At 41.3% G+C, this 27581-nt stretch overlaps 5 protein-coding genes across 5 annotated transcripts; all 5 read left to right on the forward strand.

Annotated features, from left to right (window-relative positions):
* Positions 1–494: 494 nt before the first annotated feature.
* RB195_024878 (uncharacterized protein) lies at positions 495–12174 on the forward strand (the record flags this gene model as incomplete). Its single annotated transcript, XM_064212802.1, has 4 exons — positions 495–573; positions 10576–10655; positions 11796–11901; positions 12089–12174. 4 exons carry the CDS (start codon positions 495–497, stop codon positions 12172–12174), a joined length of 351 nt encoding a protein of 116 aa, XP_064068683.1.
* Positions 12175–22767: 10593 nt separating this feature from the next.
* Positions 22768–23283, forward strand: RB195_024879 (uncharacterized protein; the record flags this gene model as incomplete). The annotated part of the gene is made up of 1 exon (XM_064212803.1): positions 22768–23283. The coding sequence occupies one exon, from the start codon at positions 22768–22770 to the stop codon at positions 23281–23283; it is 516 nt and encodes a 171-aa protein (XP_064068684.1).
* Positions 23284–23522: 239 nt separating this feature from the next.
* Positions 23523–24125, forward strand: RB195_024880 (uncharacterized protein; the record flags this gene model as incomplete). The annotated part of the gene is made up of 1 exon (XM_064212804.1): positions 23523–24125. One exon carries the CDS (start codon positions 23523–23525, stop codon positions 24123–24125), a length of 603 nt encoding a protein of 200 aa, XP_064068685.1.
* Positions 24126–24919: 794 nt separating this feature from the next.
* RB195_024881 (uncharacterized protein) lies at positions 24920–25288 on the forward strand (the record flags this gene model as incomplete). The annotated part of the gene is made up of 1 exon (XM_064212805.1): positions 24920–25288. The coding sequence occupies one exon, from the start codon at positions 24920–24922 to the stop codon at positions 25286–25288; it is 369 nt and encodes a 122-aa protein (XP_064068686.1).
* A 70-nt stretch (positions 25289–25358) lies between these two features.
* RB195_024882 (uncharacterized protein) lies at positions 25359–25889 on the forward strand (the record flags this gene model as incomplete). Its single annotated transcript, XM_064212806.1, has 1 exon — positions 25359–25889. One exon carries the CDS (start codon positions 25359–25361, stop codon positions 25887–25889), a length of 531 nt encoding a protein of 176 aa, XP_064068687.1.
* Positions 25890–27581: the final 1692 nt, after the last annotated feature.

Below are 27581 nucleotides of genomic sequence, written 5' to 3' on the forward strand. Positions count from 1 at the left end.
TATGTGTTGCCCGCACTAATCTGTGCCACTAGAAGCTTCTGAGGAGAAAGTTCCGTCGTAAGCTAAAAGGTGATTGCGAGAACGAATGGAAGTCAAGAGCGAAGGAGTTTGAAAGGGCGTAGGAGAACCTACAAAGACAGTATAGCGGCAAAATGGAGAGATTTTCACCTATCCTCAACACTGCCAACGGAGTCACTGTCGGGGAAGCAACCCTACCCATTTGGAGGGAGCTTTTCAACATCTTGCTGAACCGATAAGGGCCATTCAATATGGATTGACGAAAGGATAGGATATAAGAAGTGATCCTTCACGGAACCCAAGAACTACTCAGAAATATCTTTGGTGCGTGTTATGTACAACGTCTTAGAGCAGATCGTTCTGGATCGGTTTGGCAAGCATCGCGAAGAAGTCAACCGTGATAAACAAGCCGCCTTTCGTCCATTGTGTTCATTGTTAGGAGAGTGATTGAAATGTGGTAGCTGCACTCAGAGGCTATGCAGTTCTTTCTAGACTCCGAAGCCGCTTTCGATTCTCCTTACCGAGGGCGTCTTTTCAACGCGCTTCGCGCCGATGGTATGTTCGCCTAGTCGAGGACACGAATAGAGGAGCAACTGCTGCTGTTCGAACACTAGCTAGATTTACTTCACCGTTCGGAGTGGAAGCTAGAGTAAGACAAAGGGCTGTCGCGGGACCTCTCTTGTTCAACTTTGTCGTCGATGATATCATGCGAAGAACAGTTGAGCAAGGTCCCGGCGATGTCGTTTTAGCATCATCTCCATATCTCTTGATCCATTTCCAGTACGCCGACGATGTGGTGTAGTGATATTCGCTTCAGGCAGCGCGGAGTGGCAGCATGTCGTCGACCTTGTATCAAAATAAGCTGCAGCCTACGGCTTACGACTAATCCCTAATAAATCTATACAGCTGCAGGTCTTCACGAGATCCTCTGCAGGAATCTGAGGGTGGACGGCCAACCGATCGAACTCGTCCATCTGTTCTGTTGCCTGGGCTGTATGCTGAAGAACAACGGCAGAAAGACATTCAGCAAAGATCCGCTAGGGTCATTTCTGCATTTAACTCCTTAACGAAATGCCTGTGGTTGTCCCTCGTCACCAACGAAGTCTAGCCGCGAGCCCCGTCATGATGTACGGATCGGAGACTTGGGCAGCACCATCTGCGGTGATGGAGAGGCTTGATTGCACGGAAAGGAAGTTGCTTGGCTAGTTTTGGTTACACAAAATCTCTATGTATGGAGAGCATAGTTGCACCGTCTTAGTAAGATCACTTATAAAAAAAAAGCCGACCCCCAGAAGGATTTGAAACAGTGTTTGCTTGCCTCGATATTGACACCCTCGATATGGGGAAAGAAGGCCTACAAAAAGTTTGGGTTAAGGTTATAAGTTCCGGAAACAATTATGTCTACATGCATGTTTCTGCTATGAGCTTGAGCACCAAGGATATTGTCGCCGCGACGTTTTTCTTTGGAAAAAGCACAAAGTACATATGCTTACTAGAGGAAATGTTATTCGCGCCTTGGTGAAGGTAGGAAACAAAAATGATCAAATGCAAAAAAGACATACCTCAGAGTTTTTACCGATATTCGTCCTACTTGCAGAAGAGGGGATTGATACAAAGTGGACCTTCCAATCACTTCATGATTTGCTCCTATAACAACATTCACGTCACAACACCTCTCTCACTCACGCTCATCGCATTTAGATAGTCTTCTGCTTAAGTTCAATAGATCGGTATAGGAAAGATGTTTTTGTTTAGCACTAGTACTAGGGTGCATTGCACTGACAACAACGATAGAGAGAAAATCAGCGAACAGAAATGAAATAAAAAAAGTTCGTTTGAAGTTGTGACCCAAACCTATATCTTGAAAAAACTTTAAAAAAAATAAATAAAAAATAAGGTATATTGCAGCTATAGCTATTATATACTGTACATGTAAGTACACCATATCAAGGTACTACAATTTCGGGAAGAAACACTTGCTCTATCCCATAGGAAAAGAAAGTAATATTAAATCAGTGTGACAGATGAACGTCACCTTCTCTGTAACTGCTCGGTTCAATAGAGAACGAACGCTTCAAATCCCTCAGCACATTTACTACGTGGAATATTTAACCAGAAAGTAGCTCTTAGCTCTTCAAAAGACAGAAATATTTATTTCAAAACAAACGAAGTACATTCATGAGACTGAATGCAAGCGGAATAAAAAAAATTACATCTGAAGAAAGATTGGCAACCAGAAGAGAAAAAAAAAGTATTTTCGATTATGCAACAAAACTAGAATTGTCCCTATAACCCGTAACTGAGATTGAACGTTGGGGCCAGCGTTCTGTTGGAGTGGTACAGATTGAATTACAGTTCTGGCCAAACAGTATTTATCGACAGAGATCACGGCCGGAGAAGAAGAGTAGTTTTTTGAATTCCGAATGAACAAAAGTTTTTCTTGTAGGTTCCAAAGAAAAGGAGAAAAATTCGTGCAAGTCCAGTACAAACATCCTGCGCCTCATTTTCGAATTATTCCTATCAAATATTCCATCACCACTCTCATACATACATATACACATACACATATGATACATGAATATACATGTATGTATGCATATAAATACACGCACACACATACATACACATACGCACACAAATACACATACATATACATATGCACATACACATATACACATATACACACAAGTCAGCAGCGATAATTGTCAGAGGTGTTAGTATTGTGACAGCAACGTACGAACGAAAGTACAGAGGAAGGTGTCATTCGTAGGACAAAGTTGTACTCATTGTCATATTGAGAAACACCTGCTTGATCAGGTCTAGACATAGTCCTACAAAAGCAGATTCGTTTAAAAATAGCGTAGATGGAAATTTTTGATTTTTTACGTTGGGTTCTCTCTACTAACAGATAGTGCTCGTAACAAAATTAACAGTTTTTATCTAGAGGAGACGAGAAAAACATCCTACAAGTTTAGAAAACGGATGTATCAAGAGCGGAAGCAGGGTCAAACATGTGATCGGATTATTCTTTCGGAGGTTTGTAAAGGAAGAGGTTTGTAAGGGAGTGGGCACTGGAATAGTAGGTGAATGGAGCATAACATGATAATCAGTACAAAATAATATATAGTATTAAATATCTGCATGGAGGGTTAAGAGTGGTGATGGGACACGACCCTCTCGAATACGGCTCCACTCCAACGTTACTGCAACAGTTCTCCGTTAGTGCCAATGCAATATGTTAGAGATTTCCTGTGTTTGGAAAACGCAAAAACGAAAATTAGCTGTGAAACAAATGACAAATGTGAAATTAGATGCTTGATAGAAATGAAGAAGCACCATCTAGTAGAAGAAGAAATTTTCCGGCAAATGTTGCTGGAGCACTGATGCTAAAATATTTCCAAGCTCTAAAATCTAGTGACCATCTACAAATACTAGTTAAAGCACATAATACCACAACGAAGGGAAGAGTGAGATTCATAGGTCGAATTACAGGGGAACGACTTAAAAGAAAAACGAAAAAAAAAACCAACATTTTGTTTTAGCAGTGGGATAATGGGATTCGCAGGTTGGACACCTCGCTGAGCCAAAATCTTGCAAAAGAAACAGAAACCTGAAATTACTCCCGAAAGATGAAGAGTTTAATTATACGTAGTTTTCAGCTGTTTAAACGTGGATTTAATATAATCTAATAGCTAAAAAAGCTCACATTCAATATATTGAATATATCCAATATATTGAATTGGCAGTAACGGAGAACTGCCGCAGCAACATTGGACATGGAGTAGGGCCGCATTCGAGAGGGTCGTGTCCCATCACCACGCCTAACCCTGCATGTAAATAATTAATACTATGAATTATTTTGCACTGATTATCATGCTATGCTCCATTCACCTACTGTTCCAGTGCCCACTCCCTTACGACCCTCTTCGTTTACAAACCTCCGAATAAATAGTCTCATCACACGCTTGACCATGCTTCCGTTCTTGATATATACATCCGTTTTCTAGACTGGAAGGATGTTTTTCTCGTCTCCTCTAGGTAAAAATTGTTAATTACGTTACGAGCACATACCTGTTAGTAGAGAGAATCCAAAGTAAGAAAATCAAAAATTTCCATCCACGCTATTTTTAAACGAACTTGCTTTTGTAAGACTGTCTAGACCTGATCAAGCAGGTATTTCTCAAGATGACAATGATTGCAACTTCATCCTACGAATGACTCCTTCCTCTACACCGATTCGTTTGCTTTCATAATACTAACACTTAATGAGAGTGGTAACGGGATATTTGATAGAACTAATTCGAAAATGGGGTGCAGGATGTTTGTTCTCGATTTGCACGAATTTTCCTCCCTTTTTCTTTGGAAGCTACAAGAAGAACCTTTGTTCATTCGGAACACAAAAAAAAACTACTCTTCTTTTTCGGCCGTGATCTCTGTCGATAAATACTATTTGCCCAAAACTGTAATTCAATCTGTACCACTCCAACAAAAAGCTGGCCCCAACGTCTAATCTCAGTTACGGGTTATGGGGACATTTCTAGTTTTTGTTGCATAATCATAATAATAATACAACGGGTTAATTGATTAAGTATTGGTTCAGCGGAGTGGAAACCGAGACCTTCGTTTGTGAACACATCCTTTCCATACTTCAGATCTAAGTCACTGCAGATCTATTACTATAAGTGTATTGCATGTATGTATTGCCAATAAATTCCTACATGAAGTTCATCGCGTTGAATGCTGGCATGCTTCATCTGGATTTAGTAGTCATTCATTAATGTTGTTATAAAAACCACATTTGAAAAGGACTATGATAAATTTTTGAAGCATTCCGAACAATTTGATAATTTACTGAAGAGCGCATTTCCTCTGCGTGCTTCGATGTACTCGACGTGTAAAAAGCACCGTTTTTAACTCTTTGATGGCCATTCATATTTTCACGCTTGACAGCGCTCGAAACCGCCGCGCTTCCAAATAATAGAGAAGTTAAATTAGATATCAATGATTGGTCACACAGTCACTTAAGGGCAAGAGTACGTGACCACAAGTGGATCGTCAAAGCAATGAAAAGAGAGAAAGTTCACCGAAAAAAGTGGAACATTCACTCTATACCTGCTTGATTACTTCCCGAGCGTTTAACTCACTGTAGGAGCTGGTGTCGCAGCAGTTTAACCTATTCGAAAAGATCCCATTCGAACTCTTAGGTAATTCGATAGAAAAGTTGGTGCTCTTAAGCTGAAGCACAAACTTCCTAATATTTTCTGAAAACTTCACAAGGAGTTAGGAAATATTTCACACTGGCTTCCTTTGGAGTATATTACACGAGCGCAAATTATGCTCAGCCTCACTGCTAAATCTCATTTTTTCTTTACCTCGAAATGACTTATAATTGGAGCTGATGAATAATGTAGTCAACATAACTATTGTCATGATTTGCATGAAGGATTGAATACTGCCGGATTTTTTCGCTTCCTACGCCAAACGTACGTCCCCCCAGGGTTGTTATTAGAAACTCTTAAAATAATAAGTGAAATTTTCGAGTGTTTTAAAGAATGCAGGATTTTTTGAATATAGCCTAAATATGTAACTGTTATAACTTAGTGACATTAATATTCCCTATCACGCAAGTATAGGCATATTCAGCTATTATAAAATAAATATTGGTTCTAGCAATAGAGAATCTGAAACAAATAATGATTTTTGCAACAAAAAAATCTTAGGAATCTAAAATAAAACCTACATTTCAAGGGATGGGGTTATTTTTGTATTTTTGAAATAAAAAAAATCTATCTTAGCTTATTGTTGTTGGTTTGTTGCTGGTACAGGCAGACCAGAAAAAGAAACTCAGATATTAATCAGCAGAGATGTGCTAGTCCGTCAAATTGAAGGTAATCGTTTTCCTGTTCAAGGATGCGAAATCCTGTAGAATTGTAATAAGTGTGCTTTCATAGTTTTGTTTTTCGTTCGATTGATTTCTATATGACGATGAGAATGTTGTTGCAGCTGATCTTTTTTTGCTTCGCTGACTGTAACAAAGCAGTTGATCTAGAACATCATAGTAGCAAATTATTGAAACTCGAAGAATTTCATTAAAGGCATCATTCCACGAATCTGAGTTGGTACGGATTTCTGGTGGAGTATTCGTTTACGGGATTGGAGACTATGGAGAGGGGGGCGATTCCGTCCATTTCTTCCTAATTGCCGTAGAAAACGGCCCGGAAGATACGGCTTCGAGCGTTCCGGTGCACTATTTTCTACAACGAGTTCGATTGGAGCACCTCAGATTCGTGGGGCGATGCCTTCAAGGCAGTGCTAGCCAATTCGAGTTGGAGCTATTCTTGGAAGGCATCATGAAAAATCTTGGTAATTATACTCACGTTTACTCGAAAGTAGTTGTCTGCGTTGGTAATTTCCTAGGATACTGTTACAAATAGAAATGCTATGGATGTTACATGTTATTAGATAATGCTCCACGTTAGCAATGTTAAAGTGATCTTGGAGCTTAAGAGCTGGCTCTTTCCCATTTTTTGCTCCATGATTTCTACTGCGGTAACATCCACAAGTGGCTCCGATAACGAGAAAAGATAATGCTACCAAAGATGTGCCGACTATTAGCATGTTTTGCCTTGTCCGATCGATATGATCGAGCATGTCATGAGGGGTCAAGGTTAGTTTCTCTCCTTCAAAACATACATAAACATAGCTGGGGAAGCGTGGAATAATTAATGGTTTTATAAGAAACCAGTCTGAGCGTCCGGCTAAAGCCGGACTTCAGACTTGCTGTGGTGTCCGCTTCGCTACCCTTGACTGACCTTGACCTTAACTGATCAAAGAAAATTAATAGTAGTGTATTATTCTCAGAAGTTAGATTTGTGTTGATCTAACAACGTTTTCTTCCTATTTTTTTATTGTAAATAAAGGCGAAAGATTTCAGTTTTCCTTGTAAACGCGTCAGTTCTACATTTCGAGAACATTCAAACTTCACCTTTAAGCACTCCTTCGATACCAATGTAATATAGATACGACTTGGAATGATTGCTCAAAGTATAGGTTTCCCTCTTCTTTCCCCCAACAGCTATCCAGAATGATGTTTCACATAAAATGAAGTGAATGACATCATCGTACTGATAAAAATAGTGGTCCACATCAGATCATGTAAACAGTTGGCTATTATATAAGCAGCACTTAGCATTCATGTTTCCACTTTCTGAGGAACGGAGATGAAAAGCAACGCAGGAAAGTGGGCGCGACCATGAAACGTTTGCAACGTCGCGCTTACCTTTTGCAACATGCACATATTTCTACACCACTGTTGGAGCCGTAGAGATGTAACTATGTTAGTTCATGTAGTTGTGTATATTGTGTTATTGCCATTGTATGTAATTACCATGTGTTGAGAGGTTCTTATCCACCAGCTCAATGTACGTAGCAATGTTTGGCACAATTGCCCGATTTTGGTTTACTTTTAGGTAAGTACGAGGTCCAATAAACATTCTTCACAACTCAAGTAAGGACACAACAACCACTATACAGGAATTCGACGCCGTGAGAGCCGCCGCACCCCCCCCTCCTTTCGAATTTCGTGACTGTCACACACACACACTCGTGACAGAATAAGTAGCTAATAGCTTCGCTCCCCTTGACTGATCAATGAAAGTTAATAGTAGTGGTGTTTTCTGTAAAATTAGATTTGTTTTTTTAACAACGCTTTCCTTCTCTTCTTTATATTATAAATTAAGGCAAAAGATTATGAAGTTCTCCTTGTAAACGCGTCAATTCTACATTTGGAGAATATTCGACCATCAGCTACAAATACTCCTTCGATGCCAGATTAATGTAGATACTATTTGAAAGCATTTCTCAAAGTATGGGTATTCCTCTTGATTTCCCCCAATAGTTATCACAGAATGATGTTTTAACATAAAATGACGTGAAAAACATCATTCTACTGATAATGATAACGTCCCACGTCAGATCGCATAAACATCTTGCTACTATTTAAGCAGCCGTTTGCATGCGTGTTTCCACTTTCTGAGAATGGCATGCTACAAAGTTGAGGAGAACAAAGAAGGAAATAGGCACGCGGAGGAGTCATAAAGGTGAAGAGCAAAGCGCCCAGTGGTCACGGCTATGGCTCCAACCATTTATCTTTTGCGTCACGCACACTAAGTTATTGCGCACCAATGACCGGGTCCACCGGTCATTGGTGCGCAATAACTTAGTGTGCATGACGCAAAAGATAAATGCTAAATGCCGCCGGTGGATCCGTAGGACCCGATGTTATAGCAATCTGGCGCTGGCGCACAAATCCGACGTCGGTGGACACGTCGCACCTCCTTCCATAGGTATCTGGCGCCGGCGCGCCAATCCGACACAGCGGGACCCGTCGCAACCCACTTTATAGCTATCTGACACCAGCGCACCAACACACACACGGACTAAGCTCGTTATTATATATCATGATTGGAATGTTTTATAAAAACTAAATACCTAGACAGTTCCAAAAAGAAGTTTTACATTTCTTCATCTACCTGTTTCAAACAGCGCAGTAGCAGTTCAGATTACATCGAAGTCTCAGATGCAAAAATGGAGTGAATTTCTTCTTCTAAAGAGGAATAGATATCAAGTGAGTTATCTCCATGCCTGCACTGACAGCAATCATCCTCTCTGGCTTATCTCTCTCTATTAATTGTTAGTGAGCGGACTTCTGCATGGCGAATTTGTACGATTGGAAGAATTGTGAGAGGGAGGATTTATAAAATACAAGGTAACAGCCCCAAATGCTCCGGAACGTGCACCTATCCTATTCTTCATCTAAATAATGATCCGTGGTGTTCATCGTCAGGCTGACGGATGCTGCAGGAGAGATTTTCCAAATAACCCATCTATTCAGGACGGATATTACGAATACTCTTGAATATGTATGAGTGGGTGTAGTGCAGCGGTTAGAGATTCCGCTTCATGCACGATTGATCGGAGGTTCGAATCCGCCCTAGTGTTCACCATGCGTTTCATATCTTCGGGGTCGACCAATTTGTACCAGACTTGTCTAGGAGGGTAAAAACACTGACGTGACACATCGGCTAGCCACCGCAAGTCATTGTGTAAGCAGGTTACACGTTCGTGAACCTCAAACGATTCTGAATTGGAGTCAACGTAGTGGCGCATCCCAAACGGATTGATTAACGCCAGAAAATTTATCCTCTTAGCTTTAAATTAGTTAGGAAGTTTTGTCAGGAAGAAGAATGTACGTTTTCTAGACTACAGTAAGGTTACATTGACTAGAGGAAATTTTGAAGAGTCAAGTGATTGTTGTGATTTCTCTGTTCGTATTGGACCAGATAATGTAAAATGAAAGCAGGAATGAAATCCTCGTGAGAGAGAAAGCAAAAAAACATATATATATATATATATATATATATATATATTTGTGAAGGGACATAAAATATGGAGCGATCCAATGAAATAATACTTCAAGAAAACAGTACCGAAAGGCGGACACGGGAGAAAAGAGGTGGTTGAGTCTGGAAGAGGAGATTCAGATAACTGGCTAGCTTCCAGCGCTGCGCGCAGCTTTTTGGATTAATAGAGGCGGGCGAGCAAGACATTGCTAACGCCACAAGGCTGTTGCACGTCCAATCCAACCATCCTCATCTCCCTTGCGCCCATTATTTCATGAGAAAGAACAGAGGCCAAAAAACAGGAACCGCGCTTAGCTTTGACTCTTTACCCACGCAGCTTCGCGAAGGAACTTGCAGCCACCGCTTGAACTTTCGAAATGCAAAAACAAAATACAAATTCAGTTAGTTACCTTCGAGGGAAGAAAACGAACAATTCAAAGTTACCCATCACGCAAAGACAAAGACAGAGATTTTCGTACCCAAAAAAAAATCGAAAAAGTCTACTTATTATTTTATTTATGCTTGCATCTAAATTCAATATTTAATCTTCATTCTTATATAGAGTGCAAAATTTAAATTAAGAAAAAGACTTTGAAAAATGTTCCTTTTTAAATCCAAGTTGATGACAGGTTTTCTTCTTCGTCTAAGATTTGTGTTTCCTTCATAACTGCTTTTTATTGTCATCCAAAGTGTTGTAAAAATCAAAAGAAGCCAAATCGAATTTTTTTCAAGAAGTTGCGACAGATGAGGAGTACGTGCTCGCGTTTCAGGAAGTGAAACTCTGGAAGTTGAAAGAACTCAAAAAAAAAATTGGAAATTCTAGCATTCAAAGACTTAAGAAAATGGAAGTGCAGAATGTCTTCGAAAATTAGTAAAACCCAGCCTGAGAGTCCTACAGTATTAGCTCGTTGAACCGCACTTTTCATAAGTATTATTAACATAAAGAAACATTTTTTGAGTCGTATATAAAAGCAAACAATAAGAACGCAAGAATTAATTGGTATGCATGCAGAAAAAAGACTCATTTTCTGCATTTTACACTGGCAAGGTTGCAATAATCACTTTGCACAGATTAACGGAGTCTAACACTGAAATGTTTCTCTGACACGTCGCAGTACCGCCGATGTTATTGCACAAACTTCTTCCACATTTTTAGGTGCTGCACTGTTGCTGGACGAGTCTCAAAGATTCGACTTGAGATATCCCATAAAATGTAATCGCGAGGATGATCATGATGTAAGCAGATTTTGCATTATGCATGCAGGGAACTTCGGTCATTTCCCAGATACGCTGTAAAAGCGACACCATTCTGTTCACTAGTTTAAGGCTGCATGGTTACTAACCTCCGAATGTATAGAACGTCTAAATTACTCTCTTCTTCCTCACCACAGATGTCCCCCTATACAACCTTTGTCAAGCTTGACTGTCTTACTCTGTAAATTTGAGACCCAAAAATTAATTTCTAATATAAAAACTTCATCATGGTAGAAAAATTATCTACCAGTAGTCATGTGCTCTTCATGTGTCATTGTGCTCTTCCCTAAATCATAGATAATTGCAAGTTGTCCTGCATCAGGCTTAGAATAATTGAAGTAAATAAAGATACGAGAAACGCTGTCTATAGTATACTGTCGTTCTAATTAGCAGAGGTCCTTTACTTATAGTAGTCTTGGATGGGAAATATGATGCTTTTGAAATGGTATCTGTGAATGGAACGCCAGAGATAGAGTGGTTAGATATGAATTTGTATGAGCGCAAAAAACCATTGGAATTTTGAAAAGCCCAAATAACTAACAAATAACCAACTGCATGGACAAATGAATAAAATTGCAACAAGCCTACCCATAGTGACGCCTACACCCCACGATGAATTTAACGACTCTGTGGATTGCTTAGACCCCTAGTTCATGTGCTGCAAGAACTATAAAGATGCGAACATCGTAGGCAAACTTCCAATGGACGATTGCGTTCAACGTCTCTGCTGTCTTCTAACATGTCATCGATAGGCTAATCTACTTTAATGAAGTGCTGTTGCTAGAGGACCGGATTCCGGAATCAACACTGCTTTGACTAGTTACTTTCTACAGAGATTAGAAGCAGAGAATCCTCCACACCACACCAGTACAGTGAGTGAACCATCTAGAACCGCGCAATCCTCGCACAAAAACTCTCCATTGGGTTGAAAAGTAAGTCAAAAGCGTTTTTTTTTATATTTGAAATGCACATAGAACTGGAAAGTATTAGTTATAAAACATTTGATCCGTAGTTTCTCGCTGCGATTTGATTGATTATCGTTTTTACGGGCTGTCAAAATGAAATGTCAAGAGGACTGAACAGAATATTTTCAGCACCATTCCTTTTTTGAATTTTCTCAAGATGTTAAAACCTCTGAATTGGTGCTGTGTATGGAGAAGAAGTGCCCCGAAAGTGCCGAACGCCGTTGGTGAGAGAGCGATTTTGACCTCACCAAGGGAGCATGCCGGTCAGTGTCTAATCCAAAGATGAGACCTTAATCATGTCATGTTCGACTAATTTTAAAAGGCACGTGTTATTCACGCACTATGCAAACTTCTCCTGAGACGTTTACTTCTACTGTTTTAATTCCTATCTTTTGTTTTACATTGTTATGCCATACTTCGGTTGTTTGTTAATGGATATCCATTGTTCAGGCAATCGCAAAATCTGCCCTTCAGCCACCCTATACCCTCGGTGGCATATGTTACGGATAGGATGCGATATGACCGCCAGTATATAAATGGTTATTTAGACGATATCGATCTTTTCAATATGCACATGTGTGGAGCGATAAATTGGCGAATAAACCGAGCAGAACCTGAAGACAAAGTTCCACCATAAAAGATACTTTGAGCCTACGGGTTCTTTCCTTTCGAAAAAGAAGTTCTAACTATGCTGTTGCTGTTTGTAAAATCGTTTCTCTTGCAAACCGAGGAGGTGGTTTTCGAAAGACACTGCGGAAATCAAATAACCTCTGTCAGCGCATTCATGCAAAGTGAACTTGGAAATCTGCTAATCAGTTTTTGGAAGTGGTTGGAAACAGTAGGATGAGTATCTCACACTAAATAGTGGTTTTTCATAGCGTTAACGAACATCATGACCAACATATCATCGACCTCGGTGATAGATAAGGGGAGCGGTATAAAGTGCCGTTCGCTGTTATGGTTCTTTTCGTGGCATAATCAATTGAATCGTCCAAGAGTGCGCCCGCTCATTATATCGCTTTTCTCACTACTCGGTCAGTTCAATTGTAGTGATAAAAACCCTAGTTCATCCCACTTTTGGGAAATCTTGCTGCCGTACAAAGTACCTAGAGCTAAATCTCTGAAATAAATCAGAGTAACTCGCCTTAATTGTGAGTAATTCGCTCCCGTACAAAATACCTGGAGCCAAATCTCTGACTTACCACAGCAGAGTAAATTTTGGAAAGAGCTTGCCAAAAAAGGCCCTTTATTTCCATAGAATGCCAATTGTGTTGAGCGCATCAACACTCAAAAATTTAGTCTCCAGATATAAGAAGTACACCACAAAAGCTGATTATCCTACTGTAGACAAAGGCAACTACGAAAAATGTAGGACATCAGTCACTCTCTTAAAGAGCGGTATCGAGCAGATTAGAGGAGGTAGAGAAAATCTGCGGAAACTGTACAACGAAATAAGAGACGAGTACAAAAATTGTAACAATAAGTCCGAGAAGAAAGATTTAATGTTCGAAATAGAGCAACTTGAAGATAAATCTCAGTTGCATGTAGCGATTGCAGAGGCAAATGACCTCATATGTATGCTTACTGCTCGATTAGACGAAAGGAGATGCATTTTGAACAGAATGTGTGAAATTTGGGTATACTACCCGCTGTAGAAGGGGTGAACACTAAATTTGAGATGAGGTAGAAACCCAAATCACACAAAATGATGACGGCGAACAAAATAGCAACCATAATGAGAGTGAACCGAGCACTTCACAATCAGGGTTGCCAAATTCAGTCGATTCAGAACAGAATCAAACAGAACATTTCCGTTATCGACCGACTAAAACCTCCCCAAGCAAAACCACCGAAAAGGAAATCGTGAGTCAAATAAACTCGGTTTATGACCCTATCGGATTCACTGGACCTCTACTTGTCAAACTTAAAGCAATGATGAGTGAAATCGTTTAAACGCAAAGATCTAGAGTGGAGAGACGCCCCTGATTCGCCCATCTGTGGAAGATGGAACAAACTTTAGGAAGGCGTCAATAACGCAGTAATCTCCTTTCCCAGATCCATTTCTCAGCAAAATGCGCCTGTGGGTATTCGCACTGTCTCTACGTTAATCAGTGGAAGAGAAAACTTTCACTGAAAAAGTGCCGGCCAACTATTTCAAAACTATGACTAGTTGGTATTCCCATGGCAATACGCCTTGGCACATCAGTAATATCCAATATATGTGGACATATCGGACAGATTTCCATCATCTCAAATAGCTCGTTGGTGGTTAAAGTCAGCAAAAAAACTACCCATATTCGTTACAAATCAACGCGAAAGAATAAACAACTTGCGAGACCAGCTTAAAACAGATGGCATCCCTTTAGATTTCTTCCATGCTAAAAGCATCACCCCAAGAATCTGAGGTGGTACGAATTTCAAGCGGATTTTACATATTTTATATTTATATTTTATATTTGTACCAGTTTGGATGTCCGGCTAAAACCGGACTTCAGACTTCCTGTGGTATTCGCTCCGCTCCTCTTCACTGATTAATGAAGATTCAGTAGCATAGTAGTGGCATTTTGTGTAAAATTAGATTTGTATTTTTTTAACAACGCTTTCCTTCTCTTTTGTTTAATTATAACTGAGCACAAAAGATTACAGAGTTCTCCTTCTAAACGCGTCAGTTCTACATTTGGAGGATATTCAACCATCAGCTTCAAACACTCCTTCGATACCAATATAATATAGATACAATTTGAAAGCATTACTCAAAATATGGGTGTACCTCCTGATTTCCACCAACAGTTATCCGAGAATGATGTTTTAACATAAAACATCACTGTACTGACAAAGATAAGTTCCACATCAGATCACGTAAACTGTTGGGTACTATTTAAGCAGCCGTTTGTGTGGGTGCTTCCACTTTCTGAAGAAGGCACGCTACCAAGATGGGGCAAACGTGGAGGGAAATAGATACATGAAGGATTCACAGAAGTGCAATGCAGGACGTGCAATGGCCATGGACATGAAACGTCTAACGAAACGTGAATGAAACGTTGCAACGCCTAATTCACCTTTCGCGACATCCATACGAAGTTATTGCGCGCCGATCCGACGCCGTGGGACCCGTCGCACACCATTTTACAGCTTTCTGGCGGTGGCGCACCGACTCTACTGCGGTGGACGGACCCGTCGCACCCCATATTATAGTTATCTGGCGCCGGCGCACTAATCCGACGCTGGTGGACCCGTCGCACCCCTCTTTTTGAATTTCGTGACTGACACACACACGTGACAAAATAAGCCCGCTATTATATATCATGATTTTATACGAGGTAGTAGGTTGTGAAAAGGGGGATGATTCCGTCCATTTCTTCCTAATTGCAGTAAAAAACGGTGCGGCAGATACGGCGCGTGCACAAGACTGGCGCGCTCCAGTCGAACTCGTTGTAGAAAACAGTGCACCGAGACGTCCGAAGCCGTATCTCACGGGCCGTTTTTTACGGTAATCAAGACGAAATGGACGGAATCACCCTTCTCTCTATAATCTACGATCCTGTATACGAATACTCCACCTGAAATCCGTACAACCTCAAATTCGTGGGGTGATACCTTTAATACTTCACACAACCCTGCTCATGCGGGTTCTCGTGATCTTACAACTCAACAAATCAATAGCCACGACTGGGCGAAAGGACTACGCTGGTTAGAACAAAAGTCAAGTACATGGCCGTAAAGATCCGTCGATGCAATCACGGAAGTGGCCAGCACAAAAGAGGAGTGTGCGATTTCCACAAACGTCATTGCTAAAATTCAAAAAAAGACTCGGAATGATCTTATGGATTCGACGCGATTCTCCACACTCAACAAAGCGTTGCGAACTATGGCAACAGTTGGAAAAGTTCTCAAGCAGTGGTCCTTATCTACGAACAAAGTAGATCTACTGGTATAAGCCTCAGAAAGGTTCAGCTCTTTGATCCTGGTAGCGAAATAAGATCAACAGTTATGGAACTCGCTGAAAAAATTCTGATAACCACCGAACAAAGTCATTATACACTCGAGGATCTTAAGGAACAATTTCGTGACAAGAAAGTAATCCAAGACCAGAAAGGGATGATTCGTCATGGATCACGCTTACTAAATGCGTATCTTCCCTTGGATACAAAATCATCTATCTTTATCCCCAAAGAATCCGAACTGGTTCAACTAATCCTGCTCAAGGTTCGCAAAGAAAACGCACACTGTGAAGAAGATCATACCTTAACTATTGTACACCAAAGATTCTTGATTCCGTGCCTTGTCTGTGTTTTTAAAAAGTATTTGGGCAAATGCACAACGTGCAAAAAGTACCAAGGACTCCCCCCTTGGCGCTTCAATAATGCTACCACTCCCAAGAGATCGAGTCCTGGTCTCAAAACCATTTCAAAACACTGGGTGTGACTTCACGGGGCTATTCACTTCAGAAATCGAAGAAGAAATATGTGTGCAGTATGTTTGCTCATAAAAGTGCGACAAAGACAAGAGCAGTACACCTCGAAGCTGTTGAGAACTTATCAACAGTAACATTCTTGGAAAGTTTTATACGCTTTGTGTCACGTAGAGGTGTGGCAAAAATCATGCGCGGTAATTGTGGCTCAAACTTTAAAGTTTGGAACAGCGATAATACAATCTGTGAAGAACCTCCCTTAACAGGCTAATGAGCGTCGTTAATTGCACCACGCGTCTTCTGATACCATCATTATCGGTGCAGTACCCTGATTACTGCTCTAGTGCTACGTCTTCAAGACGCCCCGCCCACGCCCCCTCTTCACCCATTTCGCCGCGTCTGGCGCTGCTACGAGGACTTTTTTTTCGCCGCGCCTGCAGTTCTTATGATGCGCTTTTAAAATCGAACGGGAAGGAAAGTACCTGGTATTAGATGTTGTTTGAAAGTCTACATAAAGTGTACTTGTAAGTTAATATAAAAGAAGGAATGAATGAAAAAGGTTTGTATAAGTGATATGCCATTTATAAATGCGAGTGAAAACGAAATTATCCCTTTCGACTTGTTAGGTGAAAAACACACTTATCCATCTCTGCGAATGCAAGGGATGTTTCAAAAAAAATCCCACTGATCGGTGTTATGCTATCTTCTTTGCTTTCTTTCTTTTTTTTTCTAAGGATTTCTTTTTGCTTATCTAGCTGGATAAAACTGGCATCCAACGTTTAACGAGGCGCGAATAATGCCTCACAGACATGCGCTGTACCTAAAGGTATATCTCGAAGATACAGAGGTCTCTGTTCGCCACTAATACATCTGACCTGTCATATTGATTTTATGCAGAGAATAGATAGAAAAGAAGTGATAAAACGCTGTTGAAAGAAGTTTGAAGAACCATATAAAGTTTTATTACAAACTGTATAAAACGTATAAGCAAGTATCGGAATATTTGATGTGAGCTCTATATAAACATTATATCTATGTAAAATTTTGAAAAGATAAAATGTAGAAAGGAGTTTAAAGAATGTATACAAAGTAATAAGCGCATAAAGTTGCTGTTATTATAGCTGTTGTAGTTGAAAGTTGAACGCGAATTCGTTGAATGGCATCGTGACAAACAAATACTTATGCACTGCTAGTTTATATCGAAGACATAGGGCATGAAATGTGTTAAATTATGAGATGTGTGAAAATATATGCATGTTATTCTTTTCCCTGGAGCATCTTTTTGAGATAATTTTTACTTATGTAGAGTCACATTGGATAGAAGGACCTCCTTCTTCTCTCTTATTTCCAATAATATGCGCTTAGTTTACTATATCCGAACACCAGTACACCAGAATTTGCTGCGTTAATTCGTTTTTCACTTCCCTCCCTTCAAAATTCGCACTATCCACCGATTCGTCGCGGCGCGAACGTCGTGGGCGGCGTTGATTAGAGAGCAGTAGGGAAGCGGGGTGTAGGTGATCTCAAGCGGTCGTTAAGGATGCATAGCTGGTGGAGCAACAGCCGTAATTACGCGGAGAGCGCGGTGCCGAAGGGAGGGCAGGAGCGGTCAGCCGCTTTTCACGAGTATCTCTTATCCCGCACCCTCCTCATCAAGCAACAAAAGACAGATCTTGCGCGAGCATATGATGTCATGAAGAAGTTCGAAGAAGGACTGCCATTGCTGCAGTGGCAGTGATGGTTTACTTGATAACGATGATGTCGATAATCCTTATTTGTGCTACGTCCAAGCTAGTCAGGAAAGCCAAACGTTAATTTGCGTAGTAAGTACAAGCGCACAGGGATACCAGCATGGCTACATGCATCAGAACGCAGATTCAGTCTGCAATGGAATAATTCGGTGCCATTACGAATACAACAGAGAGTTGTACTTCAACAAGCTACAGTCAGACCTATGCAGTATTTTTCACAGAAATAAGACACAACCAAACTTGTAAAAAATTCGGTGCCATTACGAATCCATTACCAGTGGAATTCAAATGTGCCGTAGTCATGGAGAGCTTCACAAGAATGACAAGAAATCACATCTATCTTGTGAAGCGATGTGCTCAAGCTGGCTCTTGTACAACACACATGTGCGAGACGATCAGTGCAAATGAGACAATCCCAGAGTTGAAATCGGCAGCTAAATGTCAGGGTACTCTGGACGCTTCAACAGCTGCGGAGGACTGCTTTGCGGGTGTTTCATGCCACAACCAGCTTTCACCTTTTATAGAGTTGCAGAAATACCTTTAACCAAACGGGTGTACGAAGTGACCAGATGTCCTCACTGGAGTCCCGAAATTAAGTTGTCCTTTTCAACGAGACACGATTATTTACCCAATCGCTTTCTCCATATGCGCCCGTCAAAACGTCATCACTGTGATATACAGAAACCTGCAAGTACAATCGCAAACAAACGATTTGCTATCAAAGAGCACTTCATTTGCACTTCCACACTTTCGTATTGCAGCGTAATGTGCCTCTTCCGCGGAAGCTCAAACTCAATTTGATCACTGCATAAGCAGGATCAGATGCGAGTGCAGCAGCTCCGCAAACAATTGCCTCTGTCTAGAAGACTCAATTAGTGCAGTTCGAAACAATAGCAAGGCTAAACTACCTCTAGAAACACCTTTTGGAACACTTAACGTAATGTCGGAGGATGCTGTTTCAAAGTTGTTGCTTGTTTCAACGAAGAAGAAGTGGTCATAAGTCTAGAGTCAAAAATTTTCCAATTGCCGGAGAATCAGGACTGCATCGTTAAAGCTACGAATGTTACCGGATGCTACAATTGTCTAACAGGTGCGGAACTAACGTTAACCCGCGAGTCTCCAAAGCAAATGTTGGTCACGGCCTTATGTGAAACCCAGCAGTTGACACTCTGTTGTGGAGCAAACAAAAGGGGCCAGGTACAGCTAAGTTACCAGAAGTCTGTAGAAGTCTGTAGCAAGCACAAGAAATTCGTGCTTGCAGGTAACCTGTGCTACCACATACATCTGCAAATCTCCTTAATCTTGGACCTCCAGTCGCACACAGTTGGCTCACCACCAGTGAGTGGTTCGCGGACATAAGCATACCGGACGGAGCTATCTCTACACTAGTGCTCGCTGCCCTACTGCTCTGATTTACGTGGCGAAATGCATACTTCACATTCCACAACCTCGTGACGGCCTCGTGGAAAAAATGTACAGAGTTAATATCTGTTCATTCTGTTCTTCGAACCTCCGATCGATCATGCAGGAAGCGGAACTTCTAACCACTACACTACACTCGCACAAACCACATGATTGTTGGAGCAAAAACTCAAAGCTTCCTCACTCAAACACTTCTTTTTCTAGAATGCTCAGTATGAGACACTTCTCCTATCTCGCATTCTTTGTAGAGTGCTGGCTTCTTTTCAATCCTACATCAGTTGTAACATGGAATTTCGGTCGAAGGGTGTGACGAACTCATACAATTCTTTCTAATTTTCTTAACCTCTCCTTTAATCAGCTGTGTCCACTTTTCCAAAAACACATTCTGAATTAATTAACAGTTCATGATTTATGCAGGGAGCTGCTTTTTTTACTATAAAAATTAGGAATTTGGTCAATGTTCGAGTAATGTTGATAATGTTGACAGTTGTGTCGATCTTGCTAACGTAGTTGTATCGTAAAGCAAAAGGTTGCACAGAACAAAAACCGTCTTCTATAACATCGATAACCGATGGAAAACTAAAAATTCCTAACTACTCTCACTTTGCCTCTAAAACATTCAGTATTCTTCACCTCACATATGTATAGCAAGAAATCAAGATGAGCACTCTGGTACTATATGGATGTAAGGTTTTAAAAGTTTTAGGAATAAAAGATTTCTTCCGTTGGATTTGACCACCTGCTTTTTGCTAGAAGAGTACTGCGTAACGAGCTTGTTACTGTACCGGTTGTTATGAGCTACAGTTACTTTTGGACTTCTAAATTTCAGAGCACTTGTGCTTCTCAGGATCAACGTTTCTGATTTGACATTTTGTTGCTTGCGGCAAATTTTAGGCGACTGTTAAAGAGTGTTGAGAACGGTTTTGAATCTGCAAACGCTAACTAGGATACCTTCTCTTCTACCAAAATCTATCGAAGATATTTCTCAAGGCTTTGTTTGGAAGCAGCAGTGAACCACCAAAAACTGGAAGTTTCTCATATATTTCCAGAGATTGAATTTCTAACAGTTTTTGAAGAGTTCTTCGAAATATAAACACAGCACTACACTCGGAAGCACTTTGTCCGCACAGAAATCCTTAGATCGTACTGAACTAATCCAATACTAATCGAATAGTCTACTAAATGTTTCACTCTGAGCACTGCGCAATAAAATGACGACTATTGTCGCCGCTCAAGTAGGCCATACTCACACATCGGATAGATGAACACCTGACATTTTCAGATGAAACCTTTGTAGTAAAGAGCAAAAAAAAGAGTAGAAGTAAAAGTATTTATGACGGCTAGGGATTTCTTGCTCGTCTTCATCTGTGTAGAGTGCCACGTGGGTTTGCATGCCGTCACAGCATATTGGCCGCTGGTGGTGAGTAACCTCAAACTTGGGTAACTAAACCTTCATTGTAATATTAATGAGTACATTGACGTATACGCGAGTACATTGACAAATCAACTATAGTATTCACGAGACATTGATAAATCATACATTGACAAACGATTAAAGAGATGATAAGATGAAGAAATGACTGAAGAGATGTGAAGTAAAAGAAAAAAAGCAATAAGCGGGTAGTAGACGGCATCGAAAGTAGAAGAGCATTCTTGGGCGGTTAATTATACTGTGCAACCCGTCTGGCACAGCGGCATCGTGTTTGTTAGCTTTCCAGAAATTGGTGCAACACCACTAGAAGAAAGAAATCAGGCGAGAATTCACATATGGCTGCGGAGAAAGGGTTCTCTGGGGAGTTGCAAAACACGTGTCTAAACGAGAGTACACGAACTTCGTGGATCTAAGAGTGGAGATCGAATAACGACGTTGGGGTGGAATTTCAATGGCCACCAGAAGAAAGAGACTAACTGATTCAAATCTATATCTGTACACACATTCATCTAATTCTTTAATGAACTATGATAACGTTAACAAGCTTATTCGAACGTAGCACAATCAAACAACTGACTGAAATTCAAAAATACCACGGATGAAAGCGGTCTTCTGATTTGATACTACCAGGATTCTCTAGTAAATGGTCTACAGTCTTTTGGCGAGGATTCTAGTATAATCAATTTCATACGAAGTTGTACATGTCCGAGCGGAATGATATCATCACTGACATATTAAGATTTGAAGTAGAACGCTTCTAACATTTTGTGCATTGCAACTCTCATTCATCCCAGTTGAACTTCTTTCAAACAAAAGTCATGGAGCTTGTATTACCCTCTCAAATTTGCAGTCAAAGTAACAAATAACGTCCAGCTGATTTGTGATACAAATTAATAAAACGGAAACCTTAAGATATTATGCGTTCCACCGTATTCGAAGAAATAATCGATGTTATTTTTTCCTGTTTTCATGCCCTTTACGGTCTCCTTTTGCTCCCACACCACTCTTATGACAACCCCTCTCTCCCGAGAGAACCCCAACGCACACTTGGCCCTAATCTCACCGTAACTACAACCGACACCGCATCAAGTTTCAGGTCATTTTGAGACCACTATAGACATATAGCTCATAGGCACAAAACAGATAGCTGGAAATCTATATATTGAAAGCTATTTGAAACGCGTTCATCGAAAGAAGGATTCCCTCCATGCTGAGAAGGTTCATCACATCGCACCTCATCAGATTATCATTATAACATGACAAATTACGAAAAAACGTTACACAAGCCAATCATTCTTGTAAGTAAATATATTTCTTCTTGAACATAGAGAGAGCTCAATATTGCGAATTATATAAATGCCCAAACGAACATGGTTATCTTCACAAATAAGGAAAAGAGAAGGAGAGTAATTTTTGGGCCTCAGATCCATTATTTGCTTAAGTCAAAAAATTCGCCCTTGTCTTCTAAACAACTAACGTGGAACAATGAATATCATATGCTTCAAAAGTTTGTTTTGTACCACTTTTGGCGTTCTGTATGTTAATTTGCATTCATGATGATAATCTCAAGCACAAGCCACATTCATCCACTTACTGAAGATCACGTAACAACAGTTAAATCAATAACAACAATTAACCTTAGTGACATTTTCTATAGAATTAGAATTGTTTTTTTTTCTATTAATGCTTGTCCCAATTTTTTTCTCAAAAATTTAGGCAGATTTCATAGATGAAAGACTTAATATTTTTCTCCTTAAACGCGTCAGTTCTACATTTGGCAGAGGTAGAAAAACGCACGCAAATGTTGTTTAAATAGTAGCCAACAGCTTACATAATCTGACGTGGAACGTTATTTTTATCAGCACGATGACGTTGTTCACGTCATTTTACGTTAAAACAAAATCCTGTTATAACTATCGGGCGAAAACAGGAAGAAGACCCATACATAGGGCAATGCTTTCAAATTGTTTCTATATTATATTTGTATTGAAGAAGTATACGTATACGAGTCTGATTGTGGCCGTGGTGGCCCTGCTTTAACTAAACGCAACGTTCCCAACGCGTTCTAGTGTACGCGTTGGGAACGTACGAGCTATATAACCTGCACTGTTGTATGGCGAAAGCTTCCCATACATTGCAAAGAGGTGCTGTCGTCCAGCACACCGCCAAAGCCCATAACCTGAAAGGTCAACTGCCTGAAGGGAGCATGGAATCTTTGGCAACAACCATTCGTTTTGTCACGTTGAACTGCCGAACACTATCGAGTGAACTCCAACAAGCCGCTCTATCCAGACTTCTGCGATATCTATGTGTGCCTTTTGCTGAACTGCAGGATACATGTATGAGAGATCGGCCCGTCTTCAGCATCGAAAATTACACCATATACTGCGGCGATGCTGATGAGAACAAAGTAGGTGGCTGCGCGATAACTGTGAGGAACGTTTACAAGAACCTGGAGGAGGAATTTAGCTCAACGTCGTCTAGATGCACCTTTCTACGACTGCGGGGTCGCAGAGGACGTAAACTCTGGATCGTAAGTGCTCGCGCACCTACGGAAACAGCTGAGGACAACAGTAAGGACGCCTTCTATGATGAACTCAATGCGCTGATGTCTAAAATACCAAGCTAGCAGGTGGTTATTGTCAAAATCGATGCAAATGCGAAGTGGGACTCGAACAGCAATCCGATGTGCTAGGAAGATGGTATTATCCAGCGAAGCGCACATCGGACAACGATGACCATCTGATCTAAGTATGCGAACAGACGGGCCTCATCATAGCTTCTACGTTTAAGAGAAATCATCGACGCCATCAGCTCACGCGGCAGGGGTCAACCGTTTTAACGCCTGAAGAGCAGCGCAAGCGGAAGATGAGGACTCTTAAGCTTCAACTCGACTACGTTCTGGCGAGGAACATTCCTCAGTCAGATATCCGAAAATCTAGAGCTGTTTGGGACGTCGTGTTCGACTCTGACCATCGTTCAGTTCTTCGCAGCTTCAAGATGCGGTCCCACAAGAGAAACCGAGGTTCCTCTTCATCCGAAAATCGACATGGCAGGACTGAAAGACGAAGAATGCAGAACGAAATTTCGCGTATGTCTATTCGTGTTCGAGTACATATCTGGAAGAAGCTTAGCGATGCGGATTCCTTCACAAAGTGCATCCAGGACGCTGCAAGGGAAACGCTCCCTATTCTATTGCCGCTGAAGAAGTTTGCCTTTGCATCTGCGGAAACAAAATCCATGTACAATTCTGTATGTGTCGCGCGCAGCACTGGTGACTTCAACCAGGACATGCGTCTTAGAAGGAAGCTGCGTCGTCAATTGCAACAAGACCGCGATAACGAGTGGACGTCAGGAACGAAGGAGTTTGAAAAGGCTTGGGAGGATAAGAACCCGCGGAAAGCCTATGTTTTACTAAAACAGTATAGCGGCAAAATTAAAATATGTTGTCCTGTCCTGCCGAAGAAGTAACTGTCGGTGAAGCAACCTTTCCAATTTGGAGAGAACACTTCTAGACCTTCCTGAACCGGCTGGCACCGTCAGCTCCTGAACTCGAACACGTTCCTAGACCGACGTATGCGGTTAACGAGGAGCTACCGACCGAGTCGGAGGTTCTAGTCTGTATTCAAAAAATGAAGAATGGAAAATGTGGTGGAGACGACGGGATTAGTGCAGAAAGGCTAAAATATCTTAATCCGTCTGGGATTCGTGAGATGACAAAGATCATCCGTTCAATATGGATAGACGAAAGGATACCTGACTCGTGGAGGCACGCTATCATTATTCCCCTCCACAAGAAGTTATCCGTTACGGACCCCAGGAATTATCGAGGAATCTCTTTGCTATGTTATGTTGTGCATGTCTCTGTTATGTACAAAGTATTGGAGCGCGTTATCCCGGACCAACTCATTAAACATCGCGAAGAAACGACGCGCAAGCTGGCTTTCGTCCTAGTCGATCTACAGTTGACCAGGTGTTCATCGTCAGGGGAGTGATCGAAATCTGGCAGCGGTATTCGAAGCCAATGCAACTAGCGTTTCTTGACTTTGAAGCCGCGTTCGACTCTCCTCACCGAGGCCGTCTTCTCAACACGCTCCGTGCCGAGGGAGTCCCAGGAAAGTTCGTTCGCTTGCTTGATGAATCAATGAACAACTGATGCAGTGCGAACACTAGCCGGATATTCAACAGCATTCGGGGTGGTAACTGGAGCAAGACAAGGGGCAGTGGCAGGATCCTTCCTGTTCTATTTCGCCATCGACGACATTATGCGAAGAACAGTCGACCAGTGTCCTGCCGACATTGTTTTAGCACCATCAGAGTGCCTCTTGACTGACCTCGAGTACGCCGACGATGTTGTTATATTCGCGGAAAGCAGTAAGAAACTTCAACATGTTGTCAACCTTGTATCGAAGCTGGCTGCAGCCTATGGACTACATCTATGCCCTGATAGATGCAAGCAGATGTGGATCTCTTCGAGGCCTCAAACGGGAATCAGGGTGGACGGACAGCCGATAGAACTCGTCGATGAGTTCTGTAACCTGGACTGTATGCTGAAGAACAACGGCAGCTACGAGAGAGATGTTCAGCAAAGATGCGCTAAGGCCATAAGGCCACTTCTGCATTTAACTCCTTAACGAAATGCCTGTGGTCGACCCCCATCACTAACGAAGTCAAGCTGCGAGTCTATCCGCAATTCGCCCCATCATGATGAACGGACCAGACTTGGGCAGCACAACGGTTATGGAGAGGCTTAACTGCACGGGACGAAAACTGCTTAGACGGCTACTTGGCTACTTTTCGCCTAGGGTATGCCACAATGAAGATCTTTACGCAGAAATTGATGTGGTATACTGGCGGATGACAAGTGGAGGACATCAACATCTTGCACCACCATCGAAAGTGGCTAAAGTAAATCGTCTTCGCTTCTTTGGTCATATATTAAAGAGACCGGCAGATTGCCTTGTTCAACGAATTCTGAGGAGTTTGTCGAGTTCGAGCTGGAAGAAGCCACCTGGCCGAAAACGGAAGTTCTGGACTGAGGTGGTGAAAGAGGACCTGAGGACACTCGGCGTGGATAGGCAGTTCAGGCGAGACGTAAGGTTTTGCAGAATATGGAATAGCGACGAATGGATAGATTCTGTGCAAGCTCTCGCAGAAGTTCGAGAAGGTTGGGCAGAGCTGTGTTCAAGGACAGCACACCTCGGCGAAGATGCGAGTAATCGCGTCAGGCGATGACAGCCTGCCGATTAAGTCAAGTAAGTTAAGTCATTGAAGAAGTATTCGAAGGTGAAGTTTGAATGTTCTCCAAATGTAGAACTGACACATTTACAAAGAAAACTATGAAATCTTTCGCCTTTATTTATAGTAAAAAAAAAGAAAACGTTGTAAGAAAAACACAAACCTAATTTCACAAAAAATGCCACTACTACCAATTTAATAAGTGAAGCAACACACTAACATGTGACAAAAACTAATTTTTCCTATCAAAGACAACATACTTAGCATCACAGCTCTGATAGAGTGCTCGCCTATCAAGTGCATGTCGATTGTTCGGTCCTCGCTGGTGCAGAGTTTTGAATCATCATTATTTAGTATGGAGTATTTTCGTGACACACACACACACACACACACACACACACACACACACACACAAGGAATGTTACTTGTTGCCATTCTGAACGTCCGGCTAAATTTTTGTAGTGTTCACTTCGCTCGCCCTCACCGATCAATACAAATAACAATAGTGACTTTTTTGTAAAATTATGAATGTTTTTTCTTCTATGAACGCTTGCTTCAGTTATTTTTTCTTAATTATTAACATAGGCATAGATGAGAAATTTCATGATTTTCTTCCCAAACGCGTCGGTACTATATTTAGAGAACAATCAAACTTGATTTCACATCTATGTTTCTCTGACACCTCCACAATTTGGGAACATTATTTGAAGTATGAGTTTCCTCCGTTCTCAGCTATTGGCACAGAATAATGTACTAACATGAAATGAGGTGAATGTCATCAACGTAGTAGTGAATATAACACTCTACGTTAGACCACTGAACGTGTGTTTGCTGGAATTGCATTTAAGCAGCCGTTTGTTTTCTGAGGAAAGGATGTTAGCAGCATCAGGGGAATATGCTTGGTAATAGATACGCGAATAAGCCATTGAAACCCTGAAGAAACGTCTGAATGTCCGGCTAAAGCCGAAAATTAATAACGAAAATTAATATTAGTGCCGTTTTCTGTGAAATTAGACTAGTGTATCCTTAACAATCTTTCTTCTTTTTCTTCATTTTTTATTATAAATAAAGGCGAAAGATTTCATAATCTTTTTTCTAAACACGTCCGTTCTGCATTTGGAGAACATTCAAACCTCGGCTTCAAACTCTCCTTATCAATATATTATAGACAAAATTTAAAAGTACTACTCGAAATATGGGTTTTCCTCCTGTTTCCTTCCAACAGTTATCAAAGAATGATGCTTTAGCATAAAATGACATGGAAGACACCATACTACTTATAAAGATAACATTCTACATCAGTTCATCTAAACTGCTCGCTACTATTTAGGCAGCCGTTTGCTTGTGTGTTTCTACTTTCTGAGGAAAGCATGTAACCATCATGATGAAAACGTGCAAGGAAATAGACGCGCGAAGGAGTCATAAGGGTGAAAAGGAACGCGCCCAGTGGCCACGGCTATCAAACGGCTGCAACGCCCCCTTTTGCGACATGCACATCGGTGCACCAATTCGACGCCGTGGGACCCTTTTCACCCCATTTTATACCTATCTGGCGCCGGCGCACCAATCCGACGCTGCGGGACCCGTTTTACGGCTATCTGGCGCCGGCCCACCAAGCTAACGCCGGTTTCACCCGCCGCACCCCCTTTTTCAAATTTCGTCACACACACACAACACAAACAACACACA

Source organism: Necator americanus, chromosome X (genome assembly GCF_031761385.1).
Source record: "Necator americanus strain Aroian chromosome X, whole genome shotgun sequence".
Lineage (NCBI taxonomy): Eukaryota > Metazoa > Nematoda > Chromadorea > Rhabditida > Ancylostomatidae > Necator > Necator americanus.